Here is a 16,105-nt window from a genome sequence, read left to right on the forward strand (position 1 = left end):
GGCGAGGTGAGGCGGGGTAGGTGGGGTGATTCAAGGCAATAGCTCCTCACTTAGGCAAGATTATGAGACAAAACACACGGAAGACGGTGGAAGATAGATCTGATAGCGTGGATACACACTAAAAGCCGTGACCTTGTAAGTGATAGGGGCCTGGGGGAAGGGGATCGACGGGTGTGTTGTTTCCTAGCGGCTCCTTTTTCAATGCTCGAGAAGATAAAACCGAGGCTGCAGAAGACGAAGACGAAGGAGAAGGAGGAAATTTCTGGCTCTGGGGGTGGATACTAGAAGCTGAGGTCTTGTGGCGATGGATATTGGAAACTGTAGTCTTGTTATGGTAGATATGAGAAGTTCTGGCTCTATGGATGGATATTAGAAGTTGTGGTTTTGTTACGATGGGTGTTAGAAGCTGAGGTCTTGTGGCGATGGATATTGGAAATTGTAGTCTTGTTATGGTAGATATGAGAAGTTCTGGCTCTGTGGATGGATATTAGAAGTTGTGGTCTTGTTATGATGGGTGTTAGAAGCTGTGGTCTTGTTATGATGGGTGTTAGAAGGTGTGGTCTTGTTATGATGGATGTTAGAAGCTGTGGTCTTGTTATGATGGGTGTTAGAAGTTGTGGTCTTGTTATGATGGGTGTTAGAAGCTGTGGTCTTGTTATGATGGGTGTTAGAAGGTGTGGTCTTGTTATGATGGGTGTTAGAAGGTGTGGTCTTGTTATGATGGGTGTTAGAAGTTGTGGTCTTCTTATGATGGATGTTAGAAGCTGTGGTCTTGTTATGATGGGTGTTAGAAGCTGAGGTCTTGTTATGATGGGTGTTAGAAGCTGTGGTCTTGTTATGATGGGTGTTAGAAGCTGAGGTCTTCTTATGATGGGTGTTAGAAGCTGTGGTCTTGTTATGATGGGTGTTAGAAGCTGTGGTCTTGTTATGATGGGTGTTAGAAGCTGTGGTCTTGTTATGATGGGTGTTAGAAGCTGTGGTCTTGTTATGATGGGTGTTAGAAGCTGTGGTCTTGTTATGATGGGTGTTAGAAGCTGTGGTCTTGTTATGATGGGTGTTAGAAGCTGTGGTCTTGTTATGATGGGTGTTAGAAGCTGTGGTCTCCTACGTTTGACACGGTTGCGCCTCCTCCTCTTCCTCCTCTTCCTCCTGCTCCTCTTTCTTCTCCTGTATTATAACCGGTCCTCGACTGCCCTCTTTATACCAATGACACTTGAATGCAAATCAAATAATCAGACAAACTTCTGGCACCCGACCAGCTCACTCTCCCCGTGTGCCACCCTCTGACCCTCCGCCGGGGCACCATGCCAGGCGGGGTGAGGGGAGCGAGGCGCACCGGCCACCGCTGTCACCTCGTTAGGGCCAAGGTCGAGGCTCCCCAAGTGTCCTCACCGGGGCACGAGAGGGCAGGTGGCGACGGTAGATGACACTAAGGGCCTTCTGGTCTCTCTAGGTACACACACACACACACACACACACACACACACACACACATTGCGAGTTAGCTTACATACATTTCCCAATTCTAATTAATATCATATTTCCCATTGCTTCCCTTACCCTGCAGTAAACTCCTTTCAATAATCTTCTTATCAATTTTCGTGAATCTGACTCTCTGATCATTACTATTCAGAACATGACTCTTTAAATAAATAGATAAGATACTGCGCATCATGTATGAATAGTTTATATTATTGTAATTTTCATGATCATCTATGCATGAAGTTCAGAATGTTACGTTCTTTCATAACTTTCGTCCCTTCTCTCCACGACTGACTTATAAGTTCATTCTAATATTCATTCGCTCAAGGAAACTGCGTGTCTGGCTATAATCAATCCTCTGTGTCTGGGTGGCGCCTCACGGCCTCACGGCGTCGCCTCACTGGCAGCCCATCCTTAGCGTAGGCGTTTCCTGTCCATGGTATTCGTGAATTAATACACAGATACTGCTCGGCCTTCCCTTCTGTGAGCTTCAAAATTATTCCTATGATATGTGTCCCATTTGCCTTCTTTGCCTTCAGAATCCGTGGTGGTTCAGCTCGTCTCGCCACTGACCTTAATTAACCTGCACTGACCTTAATTAACCTGCTGTGCCTCTTCATCTTCCTCGCACTGGGTCAGGACAGCCTCCCCATAGTATAATAACTGTTTTTGTATTATCCTGTTGCTCCTGTCCTCCCGTTGGTCCAGTATTCTCAAACATCTCAGGGCTCACACACTCTCATTTGGTAAGGCTTTCGTAGATCGAGGTTGAGAGTATTTCCATGGGTAGTTATAAGAGCCAATATAGTGATAGTTTGACAAGGCCTCTCCACCAAAATCACGAAAAATACTCCCGAGAACCCGAATGATCCACTTTGCGACCTTTGAAAAGAGTTGTTGCGAGAGGTGAACGCGTCTGGGAATAACGGGGAGGTCTGCAGCAGCTGCCTCGTTCCCGCCTGCCCCTTGATAGCCGGCTGCCCGCCCTTCCTGCCCCCTGCCCACGTTATCAGCAGGGGCCGGCAATAATAGGTATAACAGTTCAAACAATCACATGGGCCCTTGAACCAGTAAGAGGGTGACAGGACAAGCAGCCAAGCACGAACAATGGAGATAAATTAGAAAAAAAAAATCATTCTGAAACCCGAGGAAACACTTCATTAATTTGTTGATATTAGTAGGGGTTTGAGTTCCCTGCATATTACATAACCTACCGTCCATACCAGCCCGTAAATCACTGAGGAAGAAGAAGAAGAAGTGTTTATCTTACCAATCAACAGCAGCAAACGGTTTAGTGAATGGTGATCGATGTTGCTTGTTCTTCATTACACAAATTTACACTCGTTTGAACGCCATCACCAATGTTCTTCATACGTATTACTATTTTCTAGATATATACAAAACTTATTAATAAGCAAAATACAACGAATACGCAACCCAGCACTCATTTTAGCAACACCACTAATGTTCTTTATGCGTATTAATTGACCCGCAAGCGAGAAAAATGAGAAAAAATCACCTCTCACACAAAGCATTTCATAATATATATCAAAGCATTTGTGATCAGATTATGTATCATCTATTTTTGGGGGTTTAAATCATGGCACAAATTCGGCCCGTCGCTGCTACCGGGTTAATACTTTCTGAATATTTACAAAACTTACCATACCACCATTTGTCCCTCACACACCCCTTCACTTTTTTTCTATTTTTTCCATTATTTTCAAAGCTATCTTAATTTGACCTTAATGGTGTGAAAGCTGATTAAATTCTCTATCTTCCATTCTCTACCATAGCCCTAATATTGTCGTCAAACATTATTAATAAGCCAAAAACAACGAATATGCACCCCGGAAAGAGTAGAATAGCGTGCCGTTGGAAAGAATCTCCCACCAAAAGTTCAAATTCTTCCTTGTCAGCTGGGTGGCCGCCGCTTGCTTCCTCTTCTCCTTCATTTTCCTTATTTAAAGCAACACAATCTCCCCGAGGCCTCAGGTGAGTAATATATAAGCACCATGGACGTGACATAAAGGCTTTGTGAGTGTATTGGACCTGTGAGTGATGGTAAAGGGGTGTGGCGGGGGGAGGATGTGGCCGGAAGGGTGACAGCTGCCCGCCCTTCAGCCCGCGGGTTCTTTATTGTCTTTTGTCTGGCTCTTAAGGTCAGTAGAGGGACGCTGGCCTTGGGATTATGGTGACCTCTGTGCAAGGATTAAATTCGTGGATAGTGTAAAGTTAAGGCCTATCATAAGGAAATACCGATGTCTGTAATACTGTGTTCCTTTGTTCAGTACCCCCAAGCTGTTATTGATGGGCCAAGTTACAGTTTAGGGATTCTTTCGTTAGAAGTCACGCAAAAGATGCGAATATTCTGAACTTGGCTTTACTTACACGTTGGAATATGTTAGGAAATGTATTATCCAGATCCAGATAATGGGGTACCGGTATCCATTCTGAAAAACAGTGTTGTTCAATGGGGATAATTTCTGTATTCATTAGAAAAAATATTAGGAAAAAAAATCATCTTCCCAGGGATATATACGAAAAAAAAAGCATTCCAAGCTAGTTACCGGTATGCCAATAACTAAACCTAGTTGGAATATGTGGTGACCATAATTAACGTTTAAATGTTTTTTTCATTTTGTTCATTGTGATAATAGGTCAGGGTGAGGCTCAGTTTATTTTCTTGACCCATAAAGACAAGTTTTGGTAATGAAATATTAGTCTGCCTTGCTAGGGAGAGAAGCCTCCATGGGCATATTAGCAGGTGCTGAGTGAGGGTTGTTTGGTTACTCTTGAAATTGGATTTTAATATTTGGTTGTGTATTTACTTAGTGTCAGCAGCAGGCACTTATTTATTATTTATTTATTTGATATTAGTTTAAGAATCATATGAGTCTTGTCTTGCTGAAGTACATTATTTTTTACTTGTAAGAGAAATTATACTCTGTAAAAGATAAAAATGATGTAGCTTATGTGGTTCTGAATTTTTTTTACTGACGGAGAGTTTTACCTCACTGTTTCCTAGGTGGAGATGGCGGATGACAAGTGTGTGGAGGCGGTGGAGGGTGAGGTGACAGAGGCAGGCCAGGACACCCCTGCCCCCAGGCCGGTGTTCCTGGTGCCTGCGCTGGATGACGCTCAGCAGCGCCAGCAAGTTCTCACAAAGGTCCAGGAGTTTCTTGTTACAGGTGTGTTGAATACCTTCACCCCTTTTTTTTTCTAACATTACTCTCTGTAGCTACATTGATACTTTTTTTCTTCATATTAGTTATTCACAGTAGTTTTGTAACCAGTGAGGTCAAACATTTGTCTCAGAGCTGGTACACTGAAAAGCTAGATCATTGGATTCTTGAGCCTCTTTACAATTCGTATTTAATCATATTTTTATGGTTAGTATTTTTTCACGCTACTTACATTGCATAACATGTAACTTTACTGACTCCATAGCTTCTGTGAAATCATTAAGAATTTTTTTCACTCATAAGCACTCTTCTGACATTACCTTACACAGTTTTGAATGAAAAGAATTTTTGTTTTGTTTTATTTCAATAGATTTTGCTGCTTTCTAGAACATGTAGCAGACTCCACAGCAAGGTCATATAATATCAACACAAACTGTATTTATCTCATTTGAAGACCATTTAGTAACAACACGAAATATCCCTTAAACATTAACTAACACCATCCTGCAGAGTGCCCCGAGTCACCTGGTGTAGTGACATACGTGGCACAGGTGGGCTGGGAGGAGGCAGGACAGGTACACAGCCTCACCTCCCACCTGCTGTCTGCCTGCCGCGCCCACCACCTGCTGCCCTCCGAGCGTTGCATCCTGCTGTCCCTGCAAGACCAGTACCAGGCCATACAGCTGTGCCTCGCCAGGATCAACAAGCAGGTGAGTAGCTGGTGCTGTCTACACTTAATGAAAGCCTAGTTGTATATATAAATGAGAGGGGAGGATATGCCTGGGGTTGCGTTGCTTCACTCACTCACCGTCTCCACTGCTGATGGTTCCCTCCCTTCTTTTTTTTATTCCACGTTGCTGAGATAAGGAGATTTTTTTCTTTTATAATATTTATTCCAGATTTATTGCAGACATGGTGATTTTTTCTTCTTTTCTTTTTCTGAATTTATCCCACTTATTCCAGAGACGAGGGGAGTTTATGGCAGCAGCGAGTGATGTGCTGGATGTGTGGAATGCCCTGTACAGAGAGACGGTGGGGGCAGGAGAGGGAGAGGCTGGGTCTGGTCACCAAGAGGCAGAGGGAGAGACAGAAACACTGGAGGAGCTGAACCACCTGAGGGCCAGCCAGGACAGGTGAGTCACAAGCCCTTGGATGGGTCAGGAATGTTGCTTTTCTTTTACTGATTTCTGCCTTTTTTTTAACTTGCAGTCCACACATAATGAAAGCTTAGTTGAAAACATAAATGAGACAGCAAATAATAATCATGGTAGAGAGTGGAAAAAATTATCAGATAGACAGAGAAACATTGAAAAAAAGAAGAAAAAAAAAGATGTAGGTTGACAGCAATGACACTGTACAAATAATTAAAGGAGCTAAAGATTGAAAATGTGAATAGTTTGGGAAAATAAAGCAGCATATGATCACAGTAAAGGTCATTAAAGGTTAAGTGGATGAAAATGTTGGGTTGTGGAAGGAGATGCCCATGTATAGCACGTAACAAAGTCGAGATACGTGTACCTGTGTGTGTCTTGGGGTGTGCGATCAAAATGCCTGTGATGAGGGAGGAATAGGAAGTGTGGTTAGGGAAGTAGATTGCAGTACAGTAGGGAATAAGAAGAATCGAGAGTTGTGATGCATGGGTAAGGAAGGAGATGAGGGTCTTTACATTTGTTCCCCGCAGCCATGACCCAGTGCAGCGGGAGATAGAGGAGGTGAAGAAGGCGTACCGGGAGTTCCTGTCCGACTCCCTGTGTGTGGACCACTTCAGGGTGTTCGAATGTGTGCGCTGCCTCCTCAGGGACGACCCAGCGCTCTTCAGGAAGGTGTTCTGCAAGGTAACGGGGCAGTGCTACAGTCCAACAGTGTCCTTGTAAGCCCCACACACTTATGCTCTTACTTACACTTATTGCAATACCAAGAACTTATGCACTCCTGCAGCACAAAAAAACAAACAATGAGCGAAAATGACAACACCCTCACCCCAGCGAAACCGAGAGCACAACCTTCAACAATGGCTATACAGGTGGAGAGACTTGATACTAAAGAGATTTCCTGTATAGTTTCCTTAGATTTCTTATGTACTCTTTGTACACCAAGCATCATACAAGGAATTTTTGTCATATTTTGTGTTCGTTGGGGAGCTTACAAACCCACTAAGTCAAACTGGCAGAAGGTTTTCCAAAGATACTAACAGAGAGAAGGAAGGAGGTACTGAGCAGCTAATGAGAGAGGAGGTGGAGGGGGTATGTATGTTTTATGCTTTGATAGATGTTGAAGTTTTGATGATGTGCATGTGTGTTTGTATGTGAGGGGGAACATGCATACTTAATGGGACTTAATTAATCTTTGCTATGTAGCCTATGTTTAGTGTGCCAATTATACTAAATTTATTCCACTCTCAAAAATAGCACTTGTTTGAAAACCCAAAACCAAATATTTACAGCCAGAGAAAGACAGAACATTTTAGCAAAGAAAAAAAGATATAGAGCTTGTTGATGATAGTGACAGTGTTTTCTTTTACTTACAGATATTTAAATGACTTACTCATACAGTATTTAAATGTTCAGAAGGTACCTTTGAAGTAACACTAAAACCCACAAACATCCACCAGGTATACATCATTGAGGGCCTGGAGGAGCTGCCCTTGATGGAGAGAGCACTACTGAAGCTCATCTCCAAGGACTCCAGAGTGTACCGAGTGAGCACTGAGCTGCCCTTCCCTGACGCCGCTCCTCACTCTCCTTCCGCCCTTGACATATCCGGCATCCACGAGACCACCATCCTTCAGACACCTTGCAGACACGAGGAGAAGCAAGCAGACCAGACTGATGGAGTGCCACAAGGTTCCATGGACACAGTTAGCACACAGACACCCTCACAGACAACAGAGAGGACAGCAGATGATCAAAACGAAATGGCCACCCCAAGAAAGAGAGCACCAACAACAGAGGAAGATGACAGCAATAACATGGATACTACAGACAAAATAGCATCACAAGAGGAAAGCAAGGACAGCAACAAGGATGAACAAGCAGTAACACAAGAAGAAAAGGGAGAATGCGAGAACACAACCACCCCAACAAAACCATCAACACAAGAGGAAAACAGCAATACCAAGAACTCAAGCACTACTAGAAACACAGAAAAACAAATGAAAAGCGAAAACGACAACACAAACACACCAGCAAAACCAGCAACACAAGAGGAACACAGCAATACCAAGACCTTACCCACTCCTAGCAACACAGAAAAACAAACCAAAAGCGAAAATGACAACACCCTCACCCCAGAGAAACCAAGAACACAACCTTCAACAATGGCTATACAGGTGGAGGGAGTGGAAGAGACCCTGGCGGAGGTGGTTGATGGGGCGCCTCGCTACCCTGCCAGAGCCACGGTTAACAGCGAGTCCGAGACATACGTTGAACGGCTCTTCCTGGCTCACGTGCGGCTCATGATCAACACAAGGGATGAGCTGGCCCTTACCTTGGCCTGCAGCATGCCTGGGAGGGAGATCAGTCAGCAGGGCTTCACGGACATCAGGCAGGAGGCCCAGCGGAAGGAGATGCCCATGTACCAGGTAACGAAACGGATATGACTACCTGTGTGTCTTGGGGTAGGGGATAAGAGAGTAGAGAGATTGGATGTATGGTTAGGGAAGGAGATAAGGGTATGGTAAGGAATAGGAATGTTTGTAATAAGGAATACGATATGAATAAGTAGGGAGATAAGGGTACTGTAACGGATGAGAAGAGTTGAGAAATAGGATGCGTGGTTAGGTATGGTAAGGGATGGGAAGGCTTGTAATGAGGAACAGGGTATGTGATTTGGTAATGAGATAAGGGAACAGTAAGCAATAGGAAGACTTGAGAGCTGGATATGTGGTCAGGGAAGCTTACATTAAAAGATATGAAAATGTAGCAGTTAAAAATCTCACATAAAAGAAAGGAAAAAAGAAAAAAAAGACTAACTCATAATTAACTGTTTGCTCACTCTTGGAACAGTAAGCAATAGGAAGACTTGAGAGCTGGATATGTGGTCAGGGAAGCTTACATTAAAAGATATGAAAATGTTGCAGTTAAAAATCTCATAAAAGAAAGGAAAAAAAGAAAAAAAGACTAACTCATAATTAACTGTTTGCTCACTCTTGGAACAGTAAGCAATAGGAAGACTTGAGATCTGGATATGTGGTCAGGGAAGCTTACAATAAAAGATATGAAAATGTAGCAGTTAAAAATCTCACATGAAAGAAAAGAAAAAAGAAAAAAAGACAAACTCATAAATAACTGTTTGCTCTTTCTTGGCAGACCATTGTGTCGTTTATCCTGCGGCAGCGTCTGGGCGGCAAGGGGTACCAGCCGGAGCCCGACAACCCTGTGCTCGCCCACTCCAAACCTCTCGGGGAGTTTGTGGACGCACTCATGAAGCTTCAGAGTACGCTGGAGGCACAGACAGACCCAAGGTGGAGAGGGAGATGTTTTGTGGGAATTTTGGGGGCTATTTTTTTACCTTGTTTTATGTTTCTGTTAGGATTTTTTCTTCATATTTCTTTTCCTTCTCCTTCCTTCTTTCAATGTATTTTCCAGGTGTTATAAGTCCAGTGTTCTAAACCAGTTGATTATAAAAATGACATCACCCATCACTGCTAGGTTAGAGTGGGTTTGCTTATTCAACCAAGTCAGTCCATATTGCACTCAAACTTTGATTTCCTTGATCTTATGTATAACCTTGAGTATGTAGACCCCTTTGAGACATAAGTTGTAGCTGCCTGGTTTCTGTCATCTTGTGTACAACCATCCATACGTACATCTTATAAACAGTCATGATCTTTAATACATTCACCCCTCGAAAGCATCATTTCATTGCTGTTAGGTTATGTTGGACTTGTGTAAAACAGTGCCAAGATATCACTGAATACGCTTACATTCCTTAAGATCCACCCAAAATTGACCTCTCTTTTCGCTATACTCTTTACTGATATCTATTATGGGAGTGGTGAGATTTTTTTTTTTTTTTTTTTTTTTTTTTTTTTTTTTTTTTTGCCATGCCCTTTGATGTAAAGAAAAAGAAAAAAGATCACCCTAAAGCTGCTAGGTTACTGCTGCTTTGTGTATCATGTGGTAGGACTTGCTAGCTCCTCAATTGGACTGTACTATCTTGCCTCAGAACTGGAACCCCACTGAAAATAAGTTAGGATTCATTTGTATACTCTCCTTGTGAAAATTGACATACTTTCTACCATGTTATCTCAGCAGTCATATGAAAGGAATGTACCTGAAAGATGTTAATTAACCTGGTAGCAGCGACGGGCCAAATTTGTGCCATGATATAAACCCCCCAAAATAAATGATACATAATCTGATCACAAATGCTTTGATATATATTATGAAAGGGTTTGTGTGAGGGATGATTTTTTCTCATTCTTCTCGCTTAGAGGGACCATTAAGAAACATGGTCCCTGCTGCTACCGGGTTAATGAACAATCAAAATCAATCAATGGCGAATCTTCCACTCCAGGCAAGGTGCAGCTCGTGTTTTGTGTGGCATCAAGACCAGCCTGGGCAAGATGAAGGGCTGCATGCTGAAACGCAGGATGATTGAGGCCGTTGCTGACCACCTTTGTGCTGCCCTTGATCAACTGGTGGAGGCCGCAGAGAGGGACAAGAATGCCTCTGCTGACAAGGATGGTTCGGAGTGTGCCAAACCCAGCAAGCTTCAACCCTCTCTTAAGGTTGGATTATAATTATTTGTATCGATTCTTTTTAATGCCTTAGTTCCTTTTTTTCTCTTTAATTAAATTCTTGTCTCGATCTGAGTGTGACAAACCCAGCAAACTTCAGCCCTCTTATAATATTGGATTCTCTGTATTCTTCTTCTTTAATGTCCCAGTTCGTTTATTTACACTAATTTTATTCTTGTCTGGATTTATAAGTCTATATTGCTGCATCATTGGTACTGGGCCTTTAAATACATTGCTGCTTTGTCTCATAATTACCTAAGTTGCAGTCAGTCACTATAATACCTTGATTCTCTTCTCTCAATTCAATACAAGTGTGGTCATAGTGTCTTCACCTTATTTTTTTACATATATACAATCCACAATTATATAGAACGTCACTTTTTCCCATTGATCCAGTAGTTGCTATAGTACCTCTGCAACTTGTTTCCTAGCACACACACACCCCTAACCACTTCTCCATCCTCCAGCACCTCATCCGCCTGTGTGATGCGGCTGGGGGGCAGGCATACGGCGGCGGGGTGGTGGATGCGCTGGGCGGCGACCTCCTCACACAACTCAGCAGCTCCAAGAAGACAACAAAAACACCTCTCAAGGTCCCATCAGTCCTCACACTCTTCAGGTGAGAATAGAGATGCTTGTGTTTGTAGGTTAAATTTGTGGTCAGTGTTTGTAGATGTGACTTATTATATTGGTAGTACTTATAATATCTTCATTTGACTCTCTCTCCATCCAGGTCACCAGCAGTAATTTATGAGAAGGGAGAAGAGGAAGAAGAGGAAGATCTAGAGACAAGACTTAAGAGGAAGATGGGACAATCAGTAACTGCTCCTGCACAGCCAAAGAGGCAAGTTATACGTGTCTTGCTAGTAAGAGTTCTATTGTCTTGTTTCCACAGTATCATTTGTCTGGGAGTAAAATACAGGAAAAGATTGATATAGGCTAATTCATAGAAGAAAATTTGGGGTTATCTTTATTAATCATTTATCAGGTTCAAGTCGGCATGCTCCTGGGCGCCCATCAACATGTCCCCCATCGATGCCGATAAGCTCAACCTCTCCTTCAGCTCGCCCATCGCTGGTCCGTCCCTCAAGGCCATGGGCAAGGCAGCCAAGCGCCCCTCAGAGGACTGGAGGGAGATTGTGGCAGAAGTAACACAGGTGAGTCATATGATGCATTTCTAAAAGAGACACTTGCCTACTGAATGCAAAAAAAATATTGTTGGGATATTGTGTTGCTCTGTTGTTTGGCTTCATGGACACACACAATCACTACTTTATAGAGAAACCCCACCCTGATGGTATGAAAGAATCTAGGACACGTTCAGCTTAGGGACCAAATGAATGGAAAGAGATAAGGTTGTATACTCTTTCATGCTCATCGTAACATGAAGAAAACAGGGACCTAACATACTTAACATCCCTACAGGAGGAAGAGTCAGTCCCTACCACGAGTAAAACAGCCTCCCCTGCACCCAAGCCAGACAAGAAAGACAACGGCAAACCCAAGAAGAGCAAGAGGTCACTACTGAAGGACATTTCCAACATGGGTACTGAAGATGAGGAGACGAAGAGCAAGAAGAAGCCGGCAGTGGAGGAGAAGGGAGCCAAGAAGAAGAAAGAACCCAAGGCGAAGAAGGAACCCAAGATGAAGCCACTCCTCAAGGGACAAAGATCCATCACCTCATTCTTCAAGACCTGAGTGTGGAGTGACTGTGTGCATGTGTGTGTTGGGTGAAGGTTTCAATGGGTTCTGGGGTTGTGTGTCTGATGCTGTAGCCCATTTTCACTGCATATTTACCTGTGAAATGCAGAATGTCAGGGTATGTGTGTGTGTGTGCAGGGGGGTCGCACAACATTTTTAACTGGTTGCAGTGATAGTTTTATACATGTTTTCAGCATGTAGACGTCCTTAAAACAGGTTCTTATGTGTGTCTAATAGGGAAGGAGGAGAAAGGAAATGTGGATGTATTGGTGTTAGTACATTTTCCACCAGTTTCACTCAAAGGCTTTGTCAGAGGGAAGGAGGTGGTTCAGGTGTCTTCCTGCTGTGTACAGGTCAAATGAGACACCCCACTCACTGCTCAGGGGTCAGGTCAGGTCACCCTCTGTTGGCTAGCTATAAGGTGTCGGCACTCCCCTTTTCATCCTGGGTCAAGTCACTCCTTTGTAGGATCTGCAAAACCTGGCTGCTGGCTTGGCCCTCACCACATACCCAGTTCTTTGTCAACAGTTCTGTTCATGGTGATGTGTAAGGCCTCGTGACTTTACTTCTATTTTGTTCAGGCCACTCCTCAGCACTGTTGCACTATCTCACTTCAGCAGGTGTATAGGATCCACCAGAGCACTGTACCACTAAGTAAATGCCCTGGTGAACTATACTGACAAAGATGTACACTTGTGAAAAAGGGATAGTGCAATAGTACAGAAAAGTGGCCTGAGCTACTGGGAGAGAAAGGTCACAGAGGCCTTACACATTGCCAGTAGTAGACATGTTAACCAGAGAACTTACACATTGCCAGTAGTAGACATGTTAACCAGAGAACTAGATTTGGTGCAGGCCATTTCACCAGCCAAGTGTAACAGCATCTGGTGAAGGAGTGACACAACTCAGGATGAAAAGGAAATTGCTGACAGACAGTTGAGAGTGGGTGGTGACATGATGACCTCTAAGCAACAAATGGGACATCTCATGACCTGTATGGAGCAGGAAGATGCCCATATCACCTTAAGTCATCTGAAGTAGATAATTTCTCTCAATCTCTTGTATCCATCTAGATTGATAGATAGATTCCTGTCTCCATTGCATCATGCTCAGAGCCACACAACACCCTCCTCCCCTCCGTATGCTCAGAGCCACACAACACCCTCCTCCCCTCCGTCTCCTAAATGTAGCAGGGTTCAGCATGTATAGATTACTTATTCACAATGATATTCTGAAGATGATGAAGCACAGAAAACAGCTTCAAGCCCATTTTCTTTTATGGTAGACTAATTATAGTATGATATGTCACCGGATTGAAGAGGTTAAGTAAAATTAGTTGGGAACACACTCGCCTCAATACACATTTGCAGCTTGTCAAAAGTGTATTAGTATTTTTGACAAGTTGGAGGAGAAAGGAAGCAATTATGTATCAAGGTATTCTCAACTAGTTTTGCCTAACCTCTTCAGTCCAGTGGTGTGTATCTATACATCATACTGTTATTATAGTCTGGCTCAACTAAACCTGCGGGTGTGGCTGGGTGTGGGTTGAATTCACCGCACGTTTAGCCGAGCCAGACTATAGTCCGCCACAAGACAGGCTGGTAGCTCTTTTATGTGGCTTGTCATCTTCAGAAAATTGCTGTAAATAAGTGGTCTATTTATGCTGAAGCTTGTTATACTTGGGAGAAAGAAGGGAGGGGAGTGTTGTGTGGCTGTAATGATGCAGTGGTCAGGGGAGATCAGAATATATCAATCTAGATAGATGGACAGATGGATACATGGATGAAAGAATATATACAAATAGACCTGGGCCTTCTATAACTGGCCACTATGACTGAACTTGCCTCCACTACAAATAACAATCAATAATAATACGCAGGCAGCAGTGACGAACATCATCAATTAGTCAGTTTTTAGTTTCATTAATTATATCACAGACAGCCATTTTGTTAATATATAAGGTCGCTGATTATAGTTATTAAATATCCCTGGCGGTGATGCCCTCCATCTGGAGGATTATATATCAAAACAGCTGTCTGCTACATAATAATAATATGAAACTAAATATTGATTATAATTGACAGTATTTGTCATTGCTGCTTGCATATCATTGAAACAACTATTTCTTATGCCTAGGCCAGCACATATGATCCACAAAATCAAACACACTGTGTAACAGAAGGTTGCCAAAGCGTGATAACGCACACCTCGGACTTGGGTGCTGAGATTATAGTAGCATTACCTGAGCCCTCAACAACTTAGCACTATGCCAACTTGATTCCAGTGCAAAATGACTAGACGGGTGACAGGACTTAAATAATTACAATTTGTAACTTTCAATGACAGTGTAATAGTACCGCTAGATGGGTTACAGGAAGCTGTAGTTCATTCACCTCAGACTCCCCAGCTCTTGGCAGGGTGTTGACGTCTCCGCCGCCTGACACGCTGGCACAGGTTCAGAAATTATGTACATTGCTTTACCTAGCTCACCTGTTACACAAGATAGCAAGTTTTGTTCATATTCAATTAAGCAGTGATTGTACAACTGTAATGTGATTTTCAAAACTAAATAGTAAAAAAGATAATTTTGGTAAGTATAATTCAGAAAATAACATTCCTGTGTATACCACTTTTTACTTCTTATTAATATTTCAAGCCTTTAAGAAATTAATGGAACCTTTGTTCTCTTACATAAAATTCTCCTAAATATAACAATATTTTTAGGTTTTAGGTAGAGTGAAATACAAGAGAAGAAAGGATTTGTAAAAAGTGGTATTCACATCTCTTATACACAGTATATACTCAGTAATTACTTTTTTAATCCTATCCAGTTTTGAAAATTGTTATAGTTTTACAAGAATTGTTTAATTCAAAGATGTAAACAAATATTGTCTATCTTGTGTAACATGAGCTAAATCAAGAAATATGAATATATTCTGAACTTATGCCAGAGTGTTGGGCGGCGGAGACGTCCAACATCCTGCCTGCAAACAGCCAAGCAGCAGCGTCCTTGCCTACCCTGCGTCCCTGCCAGGGATGCAGCTGAAGTGACTGGACTAAAGTTAAATATTTTATCCTCTGACTAAGATTGCAGGTTTCATTTTTAACCATAATATCTATGTGATGAAGTGTGTAAATGTGTACAAGTATACTTTAAAAAGTGTGTGTTTGTATTTATGTGAGGAATCTTAATATATAATCAGAGCAGCATGTATATCTTATTCTATTTAAGGGCTATATTCTTCCTAGCATCATCTTGTCAATATTTACCAAAGATAATGAATACAGGTGTCTTCTAATATTGATTGATAGTCACTACTGATATTTCACTAATGCTCATTAGTATTGATTTTAATTAAATTAATAAATTTGGTGACTAAGGAAACAAAGAAAGTATACTATTTATAGCTAATAAACTGTGAAGTATACAGTGTAATGTTTACCTCTACCTGAGACTCCCCGGAGTAGTGCCAGTGTGTGGAGCCTGTCACTGGTGGCCCTGCACTGCACACTTGTCTTGCCTCACCCTTGGGGCTCACGGGTCCATTGATCCGAGTCCACCTGGAATACGCAACACTTGGCAGTATTATGGTTGACCATTTATAAATCAGCACAATAACATGATGAAAAATGTCTTATTTACTGCCCAGCATACTCAAGGGTCTGGACCTGTGCAGGACTTATAGAATGTTTCCCTGAGGGGAGCATCAAGTTATAGGTCACTGAGGTGATGAATACTTTACCTATAATGAGCCTTGAAAAGACCTTGCAGTACGATGGCCTCAAGTCGGACCGAGATTTATACAACACAAACCCTCTCACTATTTTCCTTCATGTATTCCTCAATGTTATCAGTTCAGCTATCCAGAGGTGCCCAAACCATCCCTTGACCCCTTATTTAACGTTCCCAGACCCTCTGCACGTCAAAAAATATCTTAGTATCCTCCTAACACACCCAAACCAAATTAATGATTCACGCTTCACCCATTACAATAGT

General features: G+C 42.4%; 2 protein-coding genes across 11 annotated transcripts in view; one reads left to right on the plus strand and one right to left on the minus strand.

Annotated features, from left to right (window-relative positions):
* The window catches only part of LOC126980390 (uncharacterized), a 13,383-nt gene extending 939 nt beyond the window's left edge, over window positions 1–12,444 (plus strand). The window contains exons 1-12 of one of the 3 annotated variants that reach the window (XM_050830271.1): window positions 3,343–3,477; window positions 4,511–4,673; window positions 5,178–5,377; window positions 5,631–5,800; window positions 6,349–6,502; window positions 7,279–8,247; window positions 8,975–9,129; window positions 10,185–10,398; window positions 10,875–11,026; window positions 11,141–11,251; window positions 11,396–11,564; window positions 11,833–12,444. In XM_050830271.1, coding sequence (XP_050686228.1) covers window positions 4,517–4,673; window positions 5,178–5,377; window positions 5,631–5,800; window positions 6,349–6,502; window positions 7,279–8,247; window positions 8,975–9,129; window positions 10,185–10,398; window positions 10,875–11,026; window positions 11,141–11,251; window positions 11,396–11,564; window positions 11,833–12,105 — 2,724 coding nt within the window. In that variant the 5' untranslated portion in view covers window positions 3,343–3,477; window positions 4,511–4,516 and the 3' untranslated portion in view covers window positions 12,106–12,444. Of the gene's footprint in view, window positions 1–3,342; window positions 3,478–3,537; window positions 3,645–4,510; window positions 4,674–5,177; window positions 5,378–5,630; window positions 5,801–6,348; window positions 6,503–7,278; window positions 8,248–8,974; window positions 9,130–10,184; window positions 10,399–10,874; window positions 11,027–11,140; window positions 11,252–11,395; window positions 11,565–11,832 lie in introns of those variants that run through there. The other 2 variants (XM_050830272.1, XM_050830270.1) reach the window with 2 other exon arrangements.
* The window catches only part of LOC126980391 (glycine receptor subunit alpha-4-like), a 110,076-nt gene continuing 105,345 nt past the window's right edge, over window positions 11,375–16,105 (minus strand). For 2 of the 8 annotated variants that reach the window (XM_050830274.1, XM_050830273.1), the window contains 2 exons: window positions 15,552–15,669; window positions 11,375–11,533 (listed from right to left, as the gene is read on the minus strand). The gene's annotated coding sequence lies outside the window, so the exon portion shown is untranslated. The other 6 variants (XM_050830277.1, XM_050830279.1, XM_050830275.1 and 3 more) reach the window with 6 other exon arrangements.

The sequence above is a fragment of the Eriocheir sinensis genome, chromosome 44 (assembly GCF_024679095.1).
Source record: "Eriocheir sinensis breed Jianghai 21 chromosome 44, ASM2467909v1, whole genome shotgun sequence".
NCBI lineage: Eukaryota > Metazoa > Arthropoda > Malacostraca > Decapoda > Varunidae > Eriocheir > Eriocheir sinensis.